The sequence below is a fragment of the Carassius gibelio genome, chromosome B15 (genome assembly GCF_023724105.1).
Source record: "Carassius gibelio isolate Cgi1373 ecotype wild population from Czech Republic chromosome B15, carGib1.2-hapl.c, whole genome shotgun sequence".
Taxonomy (NCBI): domain Eukaryota; kingdom Metazoa; phylum Chordata; class Actinopteri; order Cypriniformes; family Cyprinidae; genus Carassius; species Carassius gibelio.
This window is the reverse complement of record NC_068410.1, coordinates 7,453,142-7,472,737: the sequence shown is the minus strand read 5'-3', so window position 1 is coordinate 7,472,737 and position 19,596 is coordinate 7,453,142. Positions and strand designations below refer to the sequence as shown.

The 19,596-nt window shown below is 35.3% G+C and overlaps 1 protein-coding gene across 1 annotated transcript in view; it reads right to left on the bottom strand.

Annotated features, from left to right (window-relative positions):
- The window catches only part of LOC127973135 (gamma-aminobutyric acid type B receptor subunit 1-like), a 48,652-nt gene extending 30,177 nt beyond the window's left edge, over positions 1–18,475 (bottom strand). Inside the window, exons 1-7 of the mRNA XM_052577217.1 lie at positions 18,201–18,475; positions 16,122–16,208; positions 13,335–13,399; positions 13,071–13,209; positions 12,053–12,238; positions 11,936–11,953; positions 6,521–6,681 (exon numbers count right to left, since the gene is read on the bottom strand). Coding sequence (XP_052433177.1) covers positions 6,521–6,681; positions 11,936–11,953; positions 12,053–12,238; positions 13,071–13,209; positions 13,335–13,399; positions 16,122–16,200 — 648 coding nt within the window. The 5' untranslated portion in view covers positions 16,201–16,208; positions 18,201–18,475. The remainder of the gene's footprint in view (positions 1–6,520; positions 6,682–11,935; positions 11,954–12,052; positions 12,239–13,070; positions 13,210–13,334; positions 13,400–16,121; positions 16,209–18,200) is intronic.
- Positions 18,476–19,596: the final 1,121 nt, after the last annotated feature.

Here is a 19,596-nt window from a genome sequence, read left to right as displayed (position 1 = left end):
TGCTCCTTCTATCACTGCTGCTCGACAAGAGGACAATTTTGTTTTTGTTGGGTTTGACATAACTGAATTGAAGAACTGGGTACCTATCAGTTCACAGGTCTTTGAATTTGAATAGATTTGACTAGACTTCATGAAGGAGGTTAAACTACTGGATCTATACTCTATATACTCTTGTGAAAATAAATGCACTGAACTGCATTGAATGTGCGCTTGTAGTGAACTCTTAAAAGTGTATTTAATAACTGTACTTGCAGATAATATAATATAATATTAATGAGATAAAAGGCCACTTACTTGTACTTAAAGAGGGTTATTACTAAGTTTCTTAACACACTTAAGTTTGCATTGACGGTATCTCCCATATAATTTTTTCAATACTATAAGTCAATAGCTACCGTCAGGTATTTGGTTACCAACATTCTTCAATATATCTTCTTTTGTGTCCAACAGGAGAACAAAAATCTCATACAGGTTTGGAAGTGGAAGGTGAGTAAATGATGGGTGAACTATCCCTTTAAAGAACATTTTAAATCATTATGTTTAAATAAGCTTTATTTACTTTACTTTAAAGAATTACACTTATTTTGATGAAAGGTCAATTTATTAAGGGCTTATTTTTTGGATTTGAGATTTATACATCATCTGAAAGCTGAATTAATTGATTAAATAAAAAAAAGCTTTCAACTGATGTATGGTTTGTTAGGATATGACAATATTTGGCTGAGATACAACTATTTGAAAATCTAAAATATGAGGGTGCAAAAGAAAAAATGTAAAAAAAATTATATTTATATATTTATATTTATATATATATATATATATATATATATATATATATATATATATATATATATATATATATATATATAAAGCAATGAATATTACTAATCAAAAATTAAGTTTTGATATATTCACGGCAGGTAATTTACAAAATATCTTCATGGAATATGTACAGTACTTAAGTGAACTTAAGTGGGTCAAAACAAGTTATGCTAATTGCATCTAATATGAATCTAAAGTATACTACATTTTTATTGAATTTTAATTAACATTGCATTAAATGTCTGAAAACATTACATTCAGTTCGTACTTAAATATATTTCTTAGAAAGTATATTATTTGCATAAGTACTCTAAAGTTTTTCTACATTTTTTACACAATCAAACAAGGATGTCAAGCCATTTCAAATTTTGTCTTGACATACTTTGCTATTCTAGTTAAAAACTAGTTAAAACTTCTGAATCCTTTTAATTCTATAGAGATTTAAATTCAAACTGCAACACTGGCCTGATCCCATTCCTTATTTTAATATCTCACAAATCATTTCCACTACTTATACTTCTAAAGTCTTTTGACTGAGTCATTGAAGGATATTTGGCGAACACAAGCACAGTGTGCGTAAAAATAAAGACATTGTCTCATAAAGCGCAAGCTGCTAGCCAGATCTGTAGCTTCGACTTTATTTACTATACAGATTCAAATGCTAAATGTCTCATCCCAATGAAGCAAAACACGTCTTCCCATGACTCAGACCATGAATGAGTTTTTATCTGCTGTTCTGCCTCACATTAACTTGCAAGTGTTGGTTTGTTATTTCTAAGCTCCGATATTACATCCCTGAACCCAGATGAGAATGAATAAAGCATGCATTTGGATATGGAAATCCTTCTCGTTACAATCTGGATACAACAGATGCCAATTAAAACAGGGAAAGCACAAGTGCTCATCAGGGCATCAGTCTCTCTCTCTCTCTCTCTCTCTCTCTCTCTCTACCTCGGTCTTGCTCTATCACAGTTAATAATTGATCAAAGTTTTCAGGCTGAGCTTTGATATAACCATGGCAACCGTCTAGAGAGGGAGAGTGTATGTGTGCAAGGGGGTTCCTGTAAATACTTGCTCTAAAACACACACACACACACGGTAGACCACAACTTCTGACACCAGAGTCGAAGATTGTGTCTTTGAAATTTCCATTTATGACCAGTATCATAACATCAAGATGTGTTCACAAGATGAATCAGATGTGTTTTTATTCATTTTTATGATGAAATGTGCAATTCTGGATCATTCTAAAATAGAGGTGCAGACTAATGCTGTTAAAGTCTTATTTAGTTTACCATAAATGCTTGTCAGTATATAACGCAGTACACTTTCAGCATGTTTCAATTAAAAAATGAATTATGAAATTACATATAATATTGTACTTAAGACCTATAAGTCAGTCAAAACAAGTTCAGCTACCTGTATTTAATATACCTTTTAATAAAAAAGTATAATATAATTTAATAGTATTTCATTTAAATTGTGAATTTTATTTTAAAATAAAAAAAATATTTTACACTTAAGAATATTGTTTTAAAATGTATTGTTTACGTAACAATGTCTTCTCTTTTTTAAATTATGATCATTAATAAAACAATTTTAAACATATTCTAAGCAATTGCTATTCTAATTTTCAAAATGTTCTTAGAATTTCTCAGAATTCCAATTTGTTTTATATATCCAATTTGTTATATATATTTCTACTTTATTAGATTCATAAATCTAATTCTGCATCCTGTTTCTTTACTCAATCCTGATCCCATTCTTTCTGTCTAAAAATGTACATCACATATCTGGCTAATGAAATTAAACATACAAGTCTTTTGATTAGTGACAACAGCAGTGTTTAGTTGCATGCTAATGCTGTTCTCATACTTTTAAACAAGCTAAATATTCAATTTGTTGTGTAATTCCATGCTGTTTGCATTACGGCTGTTTGTATGTACAGTAAATGATGCCTCAAATCATATGGCTTTTTTAATTAGAGCTTTGATTTTACTTGTCTAAGTGATCAGACTAACAATTTTTGCCTGGCAGATGATAAAATGTGGGGACAAAAAATAATAAATCCCATAAGATTACACTAAAGAGAGAACCCAAGTCATATTTAGAAAATCAAAGAAAGGTAGTGTATACGTTTTCCATGGACAAGCACTACTTACATTTTCTTAATAAAAAGTAAAAATATTCAGCCTCAATTTATCATAAAACAAATGTCCATGACACATAAAAAAAGGAAGGAAAAAATGAAAAGAACAAATGGATTAGAAAAGCATTGATCTGTGTTCTGCTGCCAGAGCATGGCAGGGGGTTATTATAACACTCATTTATGAAATAAATATTTATCAAATGTCAAATGAAATTGGAATTTTGAGCTGACTTTCATGTTTCTATGCAAACATTGCTCAGCGTGATAATTGGCTATTTGAGAGAGATTAAAAGAATGCCCCAAACATGCCTGAGATTCTTTGAACAATAATTAAATGCAAAACCCTCATCAAATTGGATTTTCTCCCTTAGTAATTACATTTCTGACACCTGAAAGCAATTTTGATTAGAATCTCATCCAGGTATGAAGTGCTCCCCAATCAAGAGGAAATGCTCAAAATATCTGTCGGCTTAAATGTCAACGAGTGTGAGCACTTCACACCTGCTCTTCCATCTCCACGGCATACTAACACATGACATTTATACAATGTCACACTCGGCCCTTCTGATATTAGATTCTTCTACTTGTGCACCTGCAGTATGCATTAGACTTTTATTAAGATTAGTGCTAAATTAAGAGAGACTTGAGTCATGGGTGGAACTGGGTGACATTTCTAGAAAGCAGTTAATAATAACTGGAATCACACATAGCATTTTCATTAAATCCTGAATTAAGTTGAATTAAATCAAGATTATTGCCTTTTGTATGAAATATTGCTTGTGCTTTTTCTCATTTAAAAGTCACTTTGTATAAAAGTATGAAATATTGCTTGTGCTTTTTCTCATTTAAAAGTCACTTTGGATAAAAGTATCTGGTAAATGATTAAATGTACCCTGATGATTAAACCCCTTCGTCCTAATTGTTTTTACATTTATTTATATTTTTGTATAGAAGTTTCAATACAATAATTACATATCATCATAAAAAAGATAATTATTGTATTTAAAAAAATTCCTACTGTCAAATTTATTCCATATTTGATGCCTAAATATTTTACAAAGCCCCAGTATATGTTTTCTTTTTTCTTTTCTTTTTTGTTAACATCAATTGTGTAACTCAATCAATATCTTATTTTAGCTTAACACATTTTGGTATCTCGTTAGAAGATTAAAAGATGTATAGAATACGTAACTGATCGAATTATGACGTGAAATGCACAAAATTATTACTTGATTTGTACACTCTAAAATAATTACGTTTGCATATGTGCTAATATGACCGCTAAGGAAAATGCACAGGTTAATCGAATTTCATGTTCATGCAAGACTAAAAACAACACCATGACAACATGAATGTGTTTTTCCAACTTTTAATACAAAAAAATTTTTATTTTCTTTTTTTTTTTAATGGTTCTATCTTTCAAATTTGAATCCATATTTAAAGAAACATTTCTGGACTTTAACAATATTTTATATTTACAAAGGCCCTTTAGATTGTATACGTTTTTTTTTTTTTTTTTTTTTTTTTTAATAACAGATTTTGGTATCAGAAAAAAAAACAAGTCTTGCACACCCATCATATCCTAAATACTACGATTTTAAAATGCTTTTCAATGTGTGTCAAATTCAACTCAATGATCACAGTTGCTCAAGCCAACAGGAAGTTTAACGAACTAACACAGAATTATCGGTCTACAGTGATTATCTTGAAACATTACAAACTGCTCCCATTCATCTCAATCGTGAGTGGTCAGACAGGTGCTGCAGATACACAGGAGTCTGTAGAAGGACCTTCTTATCCTTACAACATCTACAGGGATGCAAGTTTGTTTGAACTGTGGTTTCACTGGTGGCTGTTGCCATGCCAACCCTCCTCTCCCTGATTCTTCCTCTATATTGAGTGTGATTGCAATGCAGAGTGCAGTTCACCAATCACAACCATGATACAACACATCTCTGTCTGCTTAGAGCACAATTTAACTCTTCCCTCACCTACAGGAGGTCAAAGCCGTCACGCACACCGGCAAAGTTAACTTCTGAAAGTGCTACATATTTATTGGTGGTGTCACAATTTTACTATCAGACCTTTTTTATATTAAAACCAGTACTGGCATATTTTAGGATATAAATGATTTCAGTGGTTTAACAGAACTGTTATTTGTAGCTGTTGACAGAACTGGAACTCAGGACACCTCCACATATGCATACTGCACAAAAAATATTATTTAAGAATAAACAGACACTTTGTATGTGATCTTGGAAAACTCTGCAATGCTAAAGGCAAACATAAGCATTTATGGTGCATGAGTATTTTTAGGAAGCCAAATTACTTTATGCAGCTGAAGCCTTACAGGCAGTTGATAACAGCCAAGTGCAGTGACTTGTGAAATATTAATGTACCAACTGCAATGTCAACTTGACACCAACTCCTGAATCTCAAGATACAATCACAGCCGCACCATTAATGAAGCACCTGCAAAACGCAGATAATTTCTACCATCTTAAATTAACATCTGCTACTCATCTTTGTTTCAGTGCTTGAACAGGTGAAAAAGGGCAATGACATTTCTTCTTTCATAGCAAAAGCTTCTGAAAAGTGTAACATTCATTCCTGCATGGCTGAAAAACACTATTGCTTGCATAATGCAATTAAACTAGTTAAGATGACAATGGGTTTACGAGAATAAACGGATATAGAATAAAGACTTTATCTGCAGGAACTATGGCATGAAATATATTAGAAGTATTCAGTAACTTACGTTGTATAGTATTGCATAATTAAGTTTGCATATGTGCTAATATAATTTCTGAGGGAAGTACGTGGTGGTAAACTCAATTTCATTGTCATGCAAAAAAATAAATAAAAAAACACCACAAATGCATTTGCTGGGCAGGGTTATTAGTTAGCTTAAACTAAAATTGAAAGTAAAACCATACAAATATCTTTGAAATCTTGAAATAAATGTTAACTGAATAAAATTCACTTAAAAAAACTGGTCACTGTGCAAGTCAACATTTCTCACTTTAATTTAGTTTATCTTGAAGTACAGAAATAACTAAAACTAAAACTCAACTAAAATAATTAATAAATAGAAGAATAAATATAGACAGAAAAAAAATTAAAACTACTAAAAATTACAAAACACAACAAGGTATTTAATAAAATTCAAATTAAAACAGTAAATCTAAAAATAAAAACTGGTTCAAAAACTATAATAAAATCTCATTAATACTAAAATAACACTGGTGATGGGTCAGTTTGTTTTTGCTTTCATTTCGGATTGATTTTGCACATTTGTGGGACAAACTTAACTGATGCAGATGTAAGTATTATGTCAACTGCAATTCTGAACTAAACTATATAATTAAATGCTGATCAAAACAACATGAATATATATTATATATTTATACACACACACACACACACACACACATAACTTTATATATATAGAGAGAGTGAGAAAGATACATAACTTTATAAATACACATTTATATTAATATTATTACATTACTGTAAGGACACTGTAAATGTAAAACGTTAAGTGCTCACCATACTGTCGTAATAAATGAGCTCCAGCTCGTAGTCCGGCAGAATATCGGTCCGGTTGTTCACGAGATCTAACGCCATCTGGGCTGCGGGGAGACACGCTTGACCACCGGGCCATCCTCCACTCATGGGAAACAGTGCTCCGATGTACAGTTTCTTCTTCCCTGCAACCGCACACGGCCAGGACAGAAAGATAAGCAGTGCGTAAAGGAGAGCCACGCTTCTCCAAACTCTCCCCAAGGTCCCGATGCTCTCCGTGGAAGCCATTAATATCCGATTCGACATTTATACGTTTTGAACTTATTAAATTGTGCTGTTGCGTCCGATGCTGAAAGTGTCCCCACGTGCGACGAGACCCGTTTAGAGCAACAGAACCGTGCACGGAACGCGTAAAAACACAAGCGCAATATTAAATAGCAGGCGGTTTAACCACAGTCTGGATGCTCGTTGGGATTTATGTTTACAGCAGTTATAATTTCATATCCGATGTCAGTCAGCCATGACTATGAGCTTTAGCGTCTTAACACACAGTTAAGACATCTCATCTTGCGCGCTTTCTTGGAACTTATTTAGTCTTGAGAGCGTCTAGAATAGCTCAAAATCTTCAGACCCCGTCTAATCTTAAGAATCTTTTGCAATTTGCAGACCTTTCAGAATCTTTTAGAGTCTCAGAACCTTTTTTAATATAATCTTCAGAATCTGTTAGAATCTTTTAATTGTTGGGAATCTTTTAGAATATTTAGACTCTTTTGAATCTTCTGAAGTACTTTTTTAGAATCTTCCATCTTTACAATCTTTGAAATACGCAGGATATTTAACAATCATTGAAATATTCGGAATATTTCATAATCTTTAGAGTCTTTAGAATCTTTAGAATGTTTTTGAATGTTAAAATCTTTAGAATCTTCTTTATATTTAGAGTCTTTAGAATTCTTTGGAATCTTTAAGAATCCTCTCAGCAGTTTCTACTCCGACACTAAATAACTGTCACAGAATGCGCTTCAACACAACCCAGCTGTCCAAACATGTCAAAGCACAAAGCTACAGAAATCACGCTCTGAATGTTGGGTAAAACAAACTCGCCATCAGGGAGTTATTGTCTCTTTCCCTCTCACAGTCACAGACGGTGTGTTTGTAGTGCAGCTATGCTCATGGTTCACGACAGGAGAGAAAAACAGGTGGTGTTTCGCGGTCAGAACGCGCGCCGCTGATCCTCTGGCGTTGCTTTATTTACCGCGCCGCTCGCGAAACGTGATTAAGTTTTAAGCTGTCGAGTATATTATTCCGGCATCTGATCAGAATATTGGAAAATAACAATTTTGCTGTGGCATAATCCTTTAATCCGCCGGGAGGAGAGGAGGAGAGGGGGAGAGACTGACCACCAAACGCAGTACACAGAGATCCGTACTCAGAGCCGACAGCAAAGAACTGATCACTGACAGACGAACAGTACTGTTGTATAGCGGGATGGGGGCGGGGTTCAAATAAACGCTCTCTTCTGAATCAGAATCACTTTCACCGAATCAGAAGCACTTTCAAAAGTCATGCAGTTGATTAATACACGTTACAGCTTAACTCGGCTGGAAAAATGATGTGAACATGTACATCTATCTATCTATCTATCTATCTATCTATATATCTATCTATCTATCTATCTATGTATCTGACTGTCTGTCTGTCTGTCTGTCTGTCTGTCTGTCTGTCTGTGCGTCCGTCCGTCCGTCCGTCCATCTGCAAATCTGTCCAGCTTTCTGTCTGTCTGTCCGTCTGCCTGCAAGTCTGTCTGTCTATCTGCCTGCAAGTCTGTTCAGCTTTCTGTCCGTCCGCCTGCCAGTCTGTCCAGCTTTCTGCTTGTTTGTCTGTCTGTCTGTCCATCCGCTGCAAGTCTGTCCAGCTTTCTTTCTGTCTGTCTGTCTATCCATCTGTCCGTCTGCAAGTCTGTCCAGCTTTCTGTCTGTCTCTCTGTCCGTCCGCCTGCAAGTCTGTCCAGCATTCTTTCTGTCTGTCTCTGTCCATCCGTCTGTTTGCAAGTCTGTCCAGCTTTCTGTCTGTCTGTCTGTCTGTCCATCTGTCTGCCAGTCTGTCCAGCTTTCTGTCTGTCTGTCTGTCTTTCTGTCTGTCTGTCCATCCGTCTGTCTGGCTTTCTGTCTGTCTGTCTGTCTGTCCTTTTATCTGTCCTTCCATCAATCAAAAGAGGAGTTCTACCATCCATACAAAATCTATCAATCATATTTTTGCCTTAGAATTATATTACGGGGGGGGGGGGGGGGGGTTGGGGTGAAATGCTGTTTCATGCATACTGAGTTTTTTACATTGTTAAAGAGTTGGATTCCCATGCTAAACATGGACAAAGTTTAAAAAATTAAGTTGTACGTTTGAAGTCCTCCTCCTTTGAAGAAACTCCTTCCGGTTTGTCACAAGTTTTGGAAAGTTTTTTTCGAGTATGGCTCTGTGTGACGTTAGATGGAGCGGAATTTCCTTACATGGGTCCTAAGGGCACTTCTGCCGGAAGAGCGTGCGCTCCCGTATAGCAGAGCACTGAGAGGCTGAGCACAGACATTCATTCACTGATCAGAGCGAGAGCGTCGCGAAATGTCACAAAAGGAGTGTGTTTTTGGTTGCAAGGGCAAGACAACCCTGCACAGATTACCAAAAAAAAAAACAGCATTAAGGGACCAGTGGATGGAGTTTATTTTTACAGAGCATCAACGGAGTTGTGCAAGTGTTTGTGTTTGTTCCCTGCATTTCGAAGATGCTTGTTTTACAAACAAGGCCCAGTTTGACGACGGATTTGCGTATCGTTTATTTCTTAAGGATGATGCAGTCCCAACGAAAAATGGTCACGATCGTGTGTTGGAACCGCATGCGGTGATTAAAACTGCTTAAAATATCTCTGCCTCCTTGTTAGTGCGTCCCCTCCCATCGGAGACCCGGGTTCGAGCCCCGCTCGGAGCGAGTCGTTGCTGCTGCTGCTCTCGTTCAGTTTCAGCCTCGGGATCTGATTCTGGATCATAAATATACGCTGAATCTGAGAGTTAGCCATGGTTTGTTTTGGATGATGTTTTTTTTTCCCGTCACGGTAATGTCACAGCTTCCAAACGCTCTCAACGCAAAAGCCTACTGGCGCTCGTGATTCTTTAGCTCCGCCCACACGTCACGCCTCCAGCCAGTCGTGTTTTTCCGGGAAAAATCGGTACAGACTATCTTTCTCTTATGAATGTAATAAAACTAAAGACTTTTTGGAGTTATGAAGGATGCAATACTACTCTATAGGTACTAACAGATTAACAGGATATTGAGTGAAAACGAGCATTTCAACCCCCCACCCCCCCACTTTAAAAAACAAAAGGAATCTAAACCCTCCATGGATAAATATGTAAATGTAACATATGTATGTTCTTCAATTTGACTTTTTTATTTGGTATCCATTTCTCATCCTGAAAAAATTTAAATTAAGAAAGATTCCTCTATCCATCCATCCATTGATTAATTCTACCCATATGATCTCAGGGTGCACTTACATACACTTACATTGCCAATATTGACACCTTACACATAATGTAGGTACCTTTTATTGCCACACAGCCCTCTGGAGTCTACTATTCACTCTAAAACAACAGAATAGAGCTCAAGTTGATGACTGGAGCCACTGTGAACCTCAGGACCGGAGACGCTTCAGTGACATTTGGAGCTCCCTTTGAATCCGCTCTCTCCATATGCCAGTCATTAATTATTCATCTCTGATCTTTAGTTGTTATTTAATAAACAAAGGCCAGAGAAGCCTCCTGTGAGGATGTATAATTACTCATTGGTTTATGTGATAACTAAATATGTTTACAAAACAGAATGAGATTTTATGTACAAGGTCAGTTCTTGTTCATAAAGGGGTTTACAGAGGGCTGGCAAATCAAAAGGTCACCTTTATGCTGAATTATCCTTTAACAACCACAGTTAAAGTGATGTAATCACCACCCAGTACACACAGGCTCGAATAGACACACACATAAACACACACTGTGCTGAGATACATACATAACCTCATATACATTCACATTTAAACAAGGCAAAAATACACACAGCGCTACACACTCTGGACGAGTGTTAATCCTCAGCCTGCTGAGTGCACTAAGTAGGCGGTGATCTCTCGCTGTGAGTTAACAGAGGAAGTCGAGAGAGAGAGAGAGAGAGAGAGAGAGAGAGCATTTGTGTGGCTTGATAGTCTAAGTCAGCAGAGCTGAAAGAAACGAGGGGAAATGAAAGAAAGGACAGAGGGATTGAGAGGAATGGAAGGCAATTAGCGGGAGGGGTGGATGTATGAATGAGAGGGTGCTACAGTCGTGCTTGCAGGAGCACTTGTGTTAATGCTGAGAGACTCTGGCAGCCTGAAACATTATAATGAGGTTCTACATTGGGGTAGTCGACATGAGCTTGACGTCCTCCATTCTACACTGTATCTAAAACTATTTTAAACAGCTTTTTGCTCATTCTTTATGCATGAAGCTTATATGACATGAATTGTTTGTCATATATATAGTACATGGAATATTGGTACTTTTCAAAACATTTTGTAGCTTGTAGACCATGTATGTTAGATTTGAAGTCATATGTTGATGAACTAAACATTATAAATATCTAAAATTGCAGTAAAATAAAAATAAAATGATGTGTTCATTTCAGGGAAAAGAGAACAAAAATACTGATGGCTCATCCTGCACTACACAGATTTTGTCTCTAGAATGAGAATGACCCTTAATAAGGTCTTACAAATGTATTTGTCACACTTTATAAGCAAATAAAAAAACTATAAGGTAAACATTTATTTAAAAATTGTGGAAAAATATGGTATAAATGAATAAATAAGATCATGATGTGCATCCACATAACACAAAAGTTCACAAATAAATTATTTAATGCAGTGATAGTCTGGGGAAGAGAAATGATCTAGATGGTAAAACAAAATGAATTTATAAACATAAAGAAAAACTAAAATTATCAATGATATTTAAATCTATATATATATGTATACAGACACGCAAATAAGTTTTAACTGAGAGAGGGAGGGAGAGAGAGAGAGCACTAAAATATTGGAAATTATTTTATGCATTGACTGTGCAGACGACTGATGTTAAACTACAGCCTCCTTGTGGTTAAACTAAGCATTACAATTCAGATTTTCACAATAGGAAATGTTGTTCAGAAATTGAATATACTACTGTATTTTTAAAAAAGCTTATTATCCTTTTTACTGTGTCATTTTCCCCTCTGCTATTTGTTTTCACATTTTTTAGGCAAACTAACAAAGTGGACTGTCAAGTGATAAACAGATTATCACGGGCTGTAAAATATCAGTATTTTAGGAAATTCTTGGCAAATGTGACTTCTGAAATGAAAAATTAAATAACCATTTTTATGTCTTACCTGTATAGTTACTGTCATCTGATGGTGCACAAAAGACAAGAAGAGACACGTTAAAATTATTAATATTAGGGAAACAGATACATTTGTGTTTGACTGTTAAATCATAAACATACTCACAGAAACAGAAGGGTTTAGGCGAGTCCCATTTTCCCAGCTTGGTACAGTGTGAGATATTGAAACCCTCCAATAGGAAGCCAGCATGACAGTTATAGTGAAGAACTGTGCCCTCTACTGGTTGTCCAGGGGGTAGCAGCGCCACCCTCCCGTTCTCCAGAGACATCCAGGAACGTGGGCAAACCAATACTGAGAATTTTAATGAGACTTTTAGCACATCTCACATACTTTTAGCAGATTTATATAAACTTGAAATTACACAGCCTTAAAGTGTAAGCCCACTGACACAACAAAACAGCTTTGTTAAACAACAATTACATTTAACAATTTAACAATTACTTGCATATAGAATTTCACTCATTCTCATATATATATATATATATATATATATATATATATATATATATATATATACACACACACACACACACACACACACACACACACACACACAGTGCTGCTTGAAAGTCTGTGACTCCCTTGGACAATTTGTGAAAATTGTAATAATTTTAACAAAATAAGAGATAATTAAAAAAAATATATTTGGAACTGTCCTGAGTAAGTTATTTTACATAAAATATGTTTTCATTAAGTCCACAGTTAAACTGAGCACTGTTCCTGCATATTTGAACCCTTTCCAGCAGTGACTGTATGATTTTGAGATCCATCTTTTCACACTAAGGACAATTGAGGGACTCAAACACAACTAGTAAAAAAGGTTCAAACATTCATTGATGCTCCTGAAGGAAATACTATGCATTAAGAGCTGGGGGTGGGGGGTGAAAACTTTTGAACAGGATGAAGAAATCCAAATTTTTCTTATCATGCAGAAAAATAACTTTTTTTCCATTTAGTACTGCACTTCGGAAGCAGAAGTGTTTTTCAGAAAACAAATTAAGTTCAAATTCAAATTCAAAAAGTCCCCCCCCCCCCCTATGTTTTTGACCAATCAGAATCCAGTATTCCACATGTGATAAATATAGATATGAATCAGTACAATAGGACAGTAAAGGGGACCCACAGCATCTGCTTAGCTGGTTCATGTCAGTCCAGGTGCCATTGGGGAGACATTTTCGGACCTTGGGCCCCACAATAATTCTGCTTCCTCTACAGATATATTCTATCTCATAGTCTACCGGCAAGATCTGCACACTTCGGATCTACAGAGAGAGAGAAAGAGAGACGTTTTGTAGATTGAATTAGATGTTGCTATGGGTCATGGTCCCTTCAGAACTGACATTGATGTTTATGACTGCCATTTTAATGTGCTGCCGTAAACTTTTACCTGTTCCTGAGTCAGTCCTCTGTAGCGAATCCCTCCGTCTCTGGGGGGACGAATGATTGCACATCCTGAAAGAGAGTAAGAGAGATGGGGGAGGATGAAACGAATAGAGATGAAATGTTTTCAGCTTAGTCACAATGCACAAACTAACATCAGTAAACTAAAATGACAGACGTTCCTGGTAACTTTATATCTGGGTCTTCATATCAGAGTCCCCTTGCAAGACTGTAATTCAGTGATGGTTTATAATGGTACTGTCATACAGTTTTCATACCCCTTGGAGAATCTTTAAGATGTTTAGCACTTAAAAAGAAAGCTCCTTAAAAATGTGTTTAGTTTCTTTTATTGAGTACAACTCAGAGAAACAGATATTTAAGAAACTCTTGTAAGCAAATATTTAAAGCAACAATAAAATGGTGAGTGTGATGTTGCTGTTATATAACAAAAAAATTATGAACAAAAAATAAATAATGCGTAACATTTAAGACAGAATATTATAGTTTGTATCAGATTTCGAAAACAATTTTAAACAAACCCACACTGAGCATCTATGAACAACATGTGAGAGGTTTTGATTGTGAATGAATTAGTTCTGTGGAACAATGTCACTGTCCTGCTAGACCGCTAAGATCATCTCAGAGTCTTATTTTGAATGTTTCCGAAACCAGGATTAAAGACTCAAGTGGATTGTGCCTTCTCTGTGGCAGCTCTATGTCTCTGGAATAGCCTCCCTCCTCATATTAGATCCTGTTTAAATCCTCTACACTGTTGTTCACAACTGCCCTTTCAATGATTCAGTGACTCACTTATAACATTACTCGTTACATTCCTGAATGAATCAGATTTCTTAAATTGGTTAAATCAGTGATTCAGTGACTCACTTATAACATTGTTACGTTCCTGAATTAATCAGTTTTGTTGAATGAATTGGTTAAATCAATTATTCAGTGACTCAATGACACATTCATAGCACACTTGTTACATTCCTGCATTAGTCCACTTCATTTAGGGATGCACCGAAGTGAAAATTCTTGGCTGAAACCTAACAAAATGAAACACTGGGTCGAAGGCCAAATACTAAATACCGAACACGTTTTTTTACATTTCCCCCCATGTAGGCCTATTTTGCCATTCACCATTGCATTAATTAAACTGGCAAAATGTCCTTTTTACTGTTTTGTCCTGCTTTTCAAATTAAAAAATCAATTACAAAACTACAATTAAAAAATATTTACTTTACACTGAACTTTTTTTTTTACATTAGCAGACATTTTTTTTTGTTGCCATTTTTGAAACTTGAATCAGGCTTGTATTTTTTTACTGTACAAATAAAGGCAGCCTAAAAGACTTCTTTTAAAACATTAGAATATATTACAGATCTCGATTTGAACACTGTGGGAATGTTATAATAACTGTATTAATAGAGCTGTTGTAGGGTAATTTTCACTATCATTTTTATTGTCTTACGTTTTTATTTTATTTTACAGAATGATAGTAAAATTACAATACTGTCATTTGTGAATGTCGATGGAGTTGTTGCTTTATCTCTGCTTTTATTTTGGAAGACACCCACAGGAAGATCTCACTGCTTCTTTTTTGTTGATAACAGCATGCAAATGCATAAATGATTCGCGCATACCACATTTTCTCATGCCTTTTTTAAAAAAAATCACAAAAACGTATTGAGCATCTGATTATCATCTGATGAACTCCTCACGCTTTGGATTTTGAACCCTTGTGCCGTGAGCTCATCCAGCATCCATGCAATTTGTGCATGCATTAGAAAATATAACATTCTGCAGTTTATTTACCAATTTTTGAGGCCATCTCGCAGTTTCAATCATCATACCGTAACCTAACCACCAGCATTGGCCACATCTTCTTCTTATCAGAGACGTGATCCAGCACTAAACAGTCTCTCACTGTCTGTGCGTCTTTCTTTGATAGTTTTAAAAACTGTCACACTGCTGACATGTTTTTTGCATTAGTGCGTGCCTCTATTTGATCACATTAGTCACTGTTCAGTACATATTATTCGGTCTTTTCGCTTATTTCAAATGCCGAATATTGGGTGCATCCCTAATTTTGTTGAATAAATTGGTTAAATCGATTCAAAGACACACTCATAACGTCGCTTGTTATGTTACTGAATTAATCAGTTTTGTTGAACGAATTGGTTAAATCAATGATTCGTTGACTCACTCATTTATAAATACAGTCACTTGTTGCCACCTACTGGCATAACTATGTACTGTAACCTGCATTTTCACAAATAGTCCCTTCTATAATTACTTTCTAGAATTAGAAATAATTTTAAGAAAAGTTTAACAAATAAAATAATTGTGTTCAAAACTTCACATTCAATTCATTATTAATTATTTTTGGTCCTGTGCGATTTATTATCATTTTTATGCCAAATTGTTCCCACATATAAAAACGAAATTACAGACATTTGTTTTACATCTTACAAGAGGCTGGCAAACCTACAAGCTGAACTGTGACACTGATTCGCTTTGATTCATCAAGATTGTGTAGGCTATATATTGCTTTCACATTGAAAAAGGAGAACTGACATGGCAATCCATTTTTTTCCTTCTATAGTTCCGGCTGAACATGATCCCCTGAGGACTGAGGGCAGATCGCTGTTTGAAATCCATGAAACTCAGTTTACAGAATCTAAACAGAATGCCCTCTAATCTCACAAAGCAACAGAGGTGGGCCACTTTAGACATTCTATGGTGTAAATTCAACATGCACGGACCAGACATCATCCACACACACACACATTACCTCCGGTCGTTGAATTATGTATGGACAAGATGAGAGTAGGAAGCAAGTAGAAAATTACAAGAAATAATAGCTGCTCCATTACTGCATCTGAACAAGAATGAGAGAGAGACAGAGAAATTACTAATAATATGTTTGATTTCAGCAGGTCACAATTCACGCTCGTTTCAAAGCAATTAAGCTGCTCGTGGCTCGACGTGACCTCGTTGGCATGCAAATATGTTAAACATAATAATAACCTGCTGTCTGATTTAATTACACAACACACGGTTTTGGAGGAGGAGGATTGGTACAACATGGAGGCATTTTGCCGTCCCTGCACTATAAAGATTTTATGAGCTTTCCCTCAACCACTCTTAGAGTGGAAAAGCACATCCAGGGTGGGTCAAACATGAGCATGCAAAATAAACAGAAGCACACGGGTCTAACACACACATATACAGCTTCTTAAAAAGACATTTCAGGAGGACAAAGCATTGAACAGAGTATTTTCATCAATATTGCCTTCTGTATTGAATACACTTGAACCTAGAGGTCAAGGTTACTTGATACATCAGACAGGCAGACAGATAGATGACAGATACATAGATAAAAGAGGAAGTGACAGCTAGAGAGGGAAGACTGTAGGGACTGGGATTTTCTCCAGGCTCACAGTAGGGAGCGACAGGAGATGATTCGGGGAGGTGAGGATCAGAGGGATCAGTTAAACTTTAAACACGTCTCTACAGCACTCCACCTCATTAATTCAGTACGGCACAGCAGACGAGGACAACACTTCACAGATTACAGTAATCCAAACCAACAGGATGCACTAACAGCGATTGGTTTGCAATGCACATACATTTTTAGCTTTTTCGATTATCATAATTGATCCTATTTTAGGTATTAAACACAGTAAAAATTGCATGAATATTTTATATAAATGTGGCAGCTGATTGAATGAGTGTTCATTTCTAGGAAGTAGATGGAGGTTCCAGTCCCTTTTAAACATTTTTGAAAAAAAAAGTGTAAAAATAAGCTCAAATGCTGGTGTTTTTATTTGGACTCCATTTATGTTTGAGTTGTTTATTCTTCTTTGGTTATTAGTAGCTATTATTTATGCCTTGTTGAATTTATGAAAATTTGTTCAATGTATTAAAATAAAATCTTCACCAGTTAATGACAGATGTTTTATTGTAAATTATTTTTTTTTATAAATACTGAATTTTCATTAGGCCCCTCTTGTTTTTCTTTATAAATTCTAAACAAATTCCAAACAAAAAAACATAGAAGCTGAACTGAATATGACACCATTAAGAGGCTTTCTTATTTTTAAACAGTTGTTAGGATTTATATTAAGAACCTTCTTTTTCTTGTTCCTGAAAAAAACGTAAAAATACGCTAAATTATGATATTTTCATATGATTACCTCATTTATGCGTCTTCTCTTTACTGTTTTAATCTTAATTTCACTGACGTGAATCATATTGACACCCTCTGCAATATCAACAGCTTTTTAATTATTTTGACATTACATTTTCACTTACTTAATTGTCAATTTGATTCTATAAAACGATAAATAACGGTTTGCATTGTTACACAAACATAAAGTCAGCTGATTATCCTTATTGTGACGCTATGTTATAGTTCAGCTATCTCTTCTACAACGGTTTGAAAGTGATGTTGGCTCAGTTGATGGATGTTGAGAGGTTAAGGTCCCGTTTGAGGAACGTTTCAGCACCATGGACAAGGACTTCCGCGGTGCCCAATAAAGATGCATTAGCATCACTGCTGCTTTATTTTTAATAACGCTCTCTGCTGTATAATATTACATACAATATAATGTTCTCTAGTCTAAAAATATATGCTGTCGGGGAGACTGTTTCCTTAAAGTTTCCATATTAACATGTCTGCTTTAAGCGCGCTGTTTGTGAAGTTTTGTGTCCCGTGCAAATCATATTACAACTGGCTTGCTTTAAACACACGATATCTGTCAGATGTACAGGATAAAACAGCTGCGAGCTACTTCATCATGTTAAACCCATGCAAAACACAAACGAAACTCTAACAAGCGCAGACATCACGCAAAAGTGATTTACTCACAGTAAAGGCCCGGTGCAGCTCCAGCAGGACCGACCCGATAAAACAAACACAATATCCGTTCACGTTTAATTATTACATCCACCCGATATAAGCGCGATGTCGCTTTGATTGTGCAAATCTGTGCATCACATTAGAGGACTGCTTTATGGCTTTTAGAGAAGGGTCTGTATTGCTTTGCTTTAGATCATCGCAGGTGTAAATCACAGGCTACATAGAGAAACATTATCTTCATAGCTCTCATCCTTCCTCCTTCCTTCCCTCTTTTTTCCACTCCCTCCTCAGTCTCTCTTACTTGTGACGTAATGAGGGAACGCAGCCTACGTCTTTTCATCCTTTCATCACGAGTCATCTTCTGAGCCAAGTGCACAATATAATTATTTATATACTCAATTTGTATTTTCCCCCTCTTTCTTATATATTATTTATTTATTGATGCATTTATTTTGAATTTTGTTTAATATCCTTAAAGGTTACTTACCATATTTTTTATTCGCTCTCATTTTAATTACAATGTGTTATATAATTGATGACAACAAGTTCCAGTTAATCACACACACACAAACACACGTATATATAAAGAAAAAATATTGTTCAGGTTTAATAATCTTAAGTGTAGATTTTATTCACAAACATATGCAATAAAGCACATTTCTTTTTCTGTTTCTAATTCTTAGTCACATTTGCCCTCTATATGAAAATCCTACAATATAATAATATTTATTTATAGAACACCTTTTAAACACATTGTTTACAAAGTGCTTTACAGAGTGACTATATATATGTGCTAACACATATGCACATAGTTATATAAACATTTTAGATCAGTTTTCCCTTCCTCCAGGATTGTCTCCTCTTCCTCTAAGCTATTCGTTATGTGCACAGTCGTCTATTTATACTTTGCTCTTTAATAATTGAGAAGAGATGAATCCTTTCGAAGAGTCTATTTTCGAGGCAACTGCTCACTGTAAAAAAAATGAGGTGTTAGCAGAATGAAGACAACTTAGTTAAGAAAATGTCTCGTCTGAATTTTAAATGTCCAGTAGCCTTGAAAATGTCAAATCTGACATCATTGCAACAAACAGTTAACTCTAATGTACTATTTAAGTTCAGTTCTGTGCAAATTGTTATCTTTATTTAATATTATGTGCATGATCTCATGGTCTATGCATGGTATCTGCAGGGTTTTTGAATCAAATTTAAATCCTTTTAAGACCCTTTTAAGACATGCACAAATAAATCCAATACCTGAGTGGGGAAGGGGGAATGTTTTAACACACTAAACTGTAAACACAAACACACACAAACCTTTATAGTTCAAATACAGGTTTTTTTTTGGACTAAAACAAAGAATAAAAAAATAAACAAAAAGCTGTGAGCATCAGACTAGACTAGAACC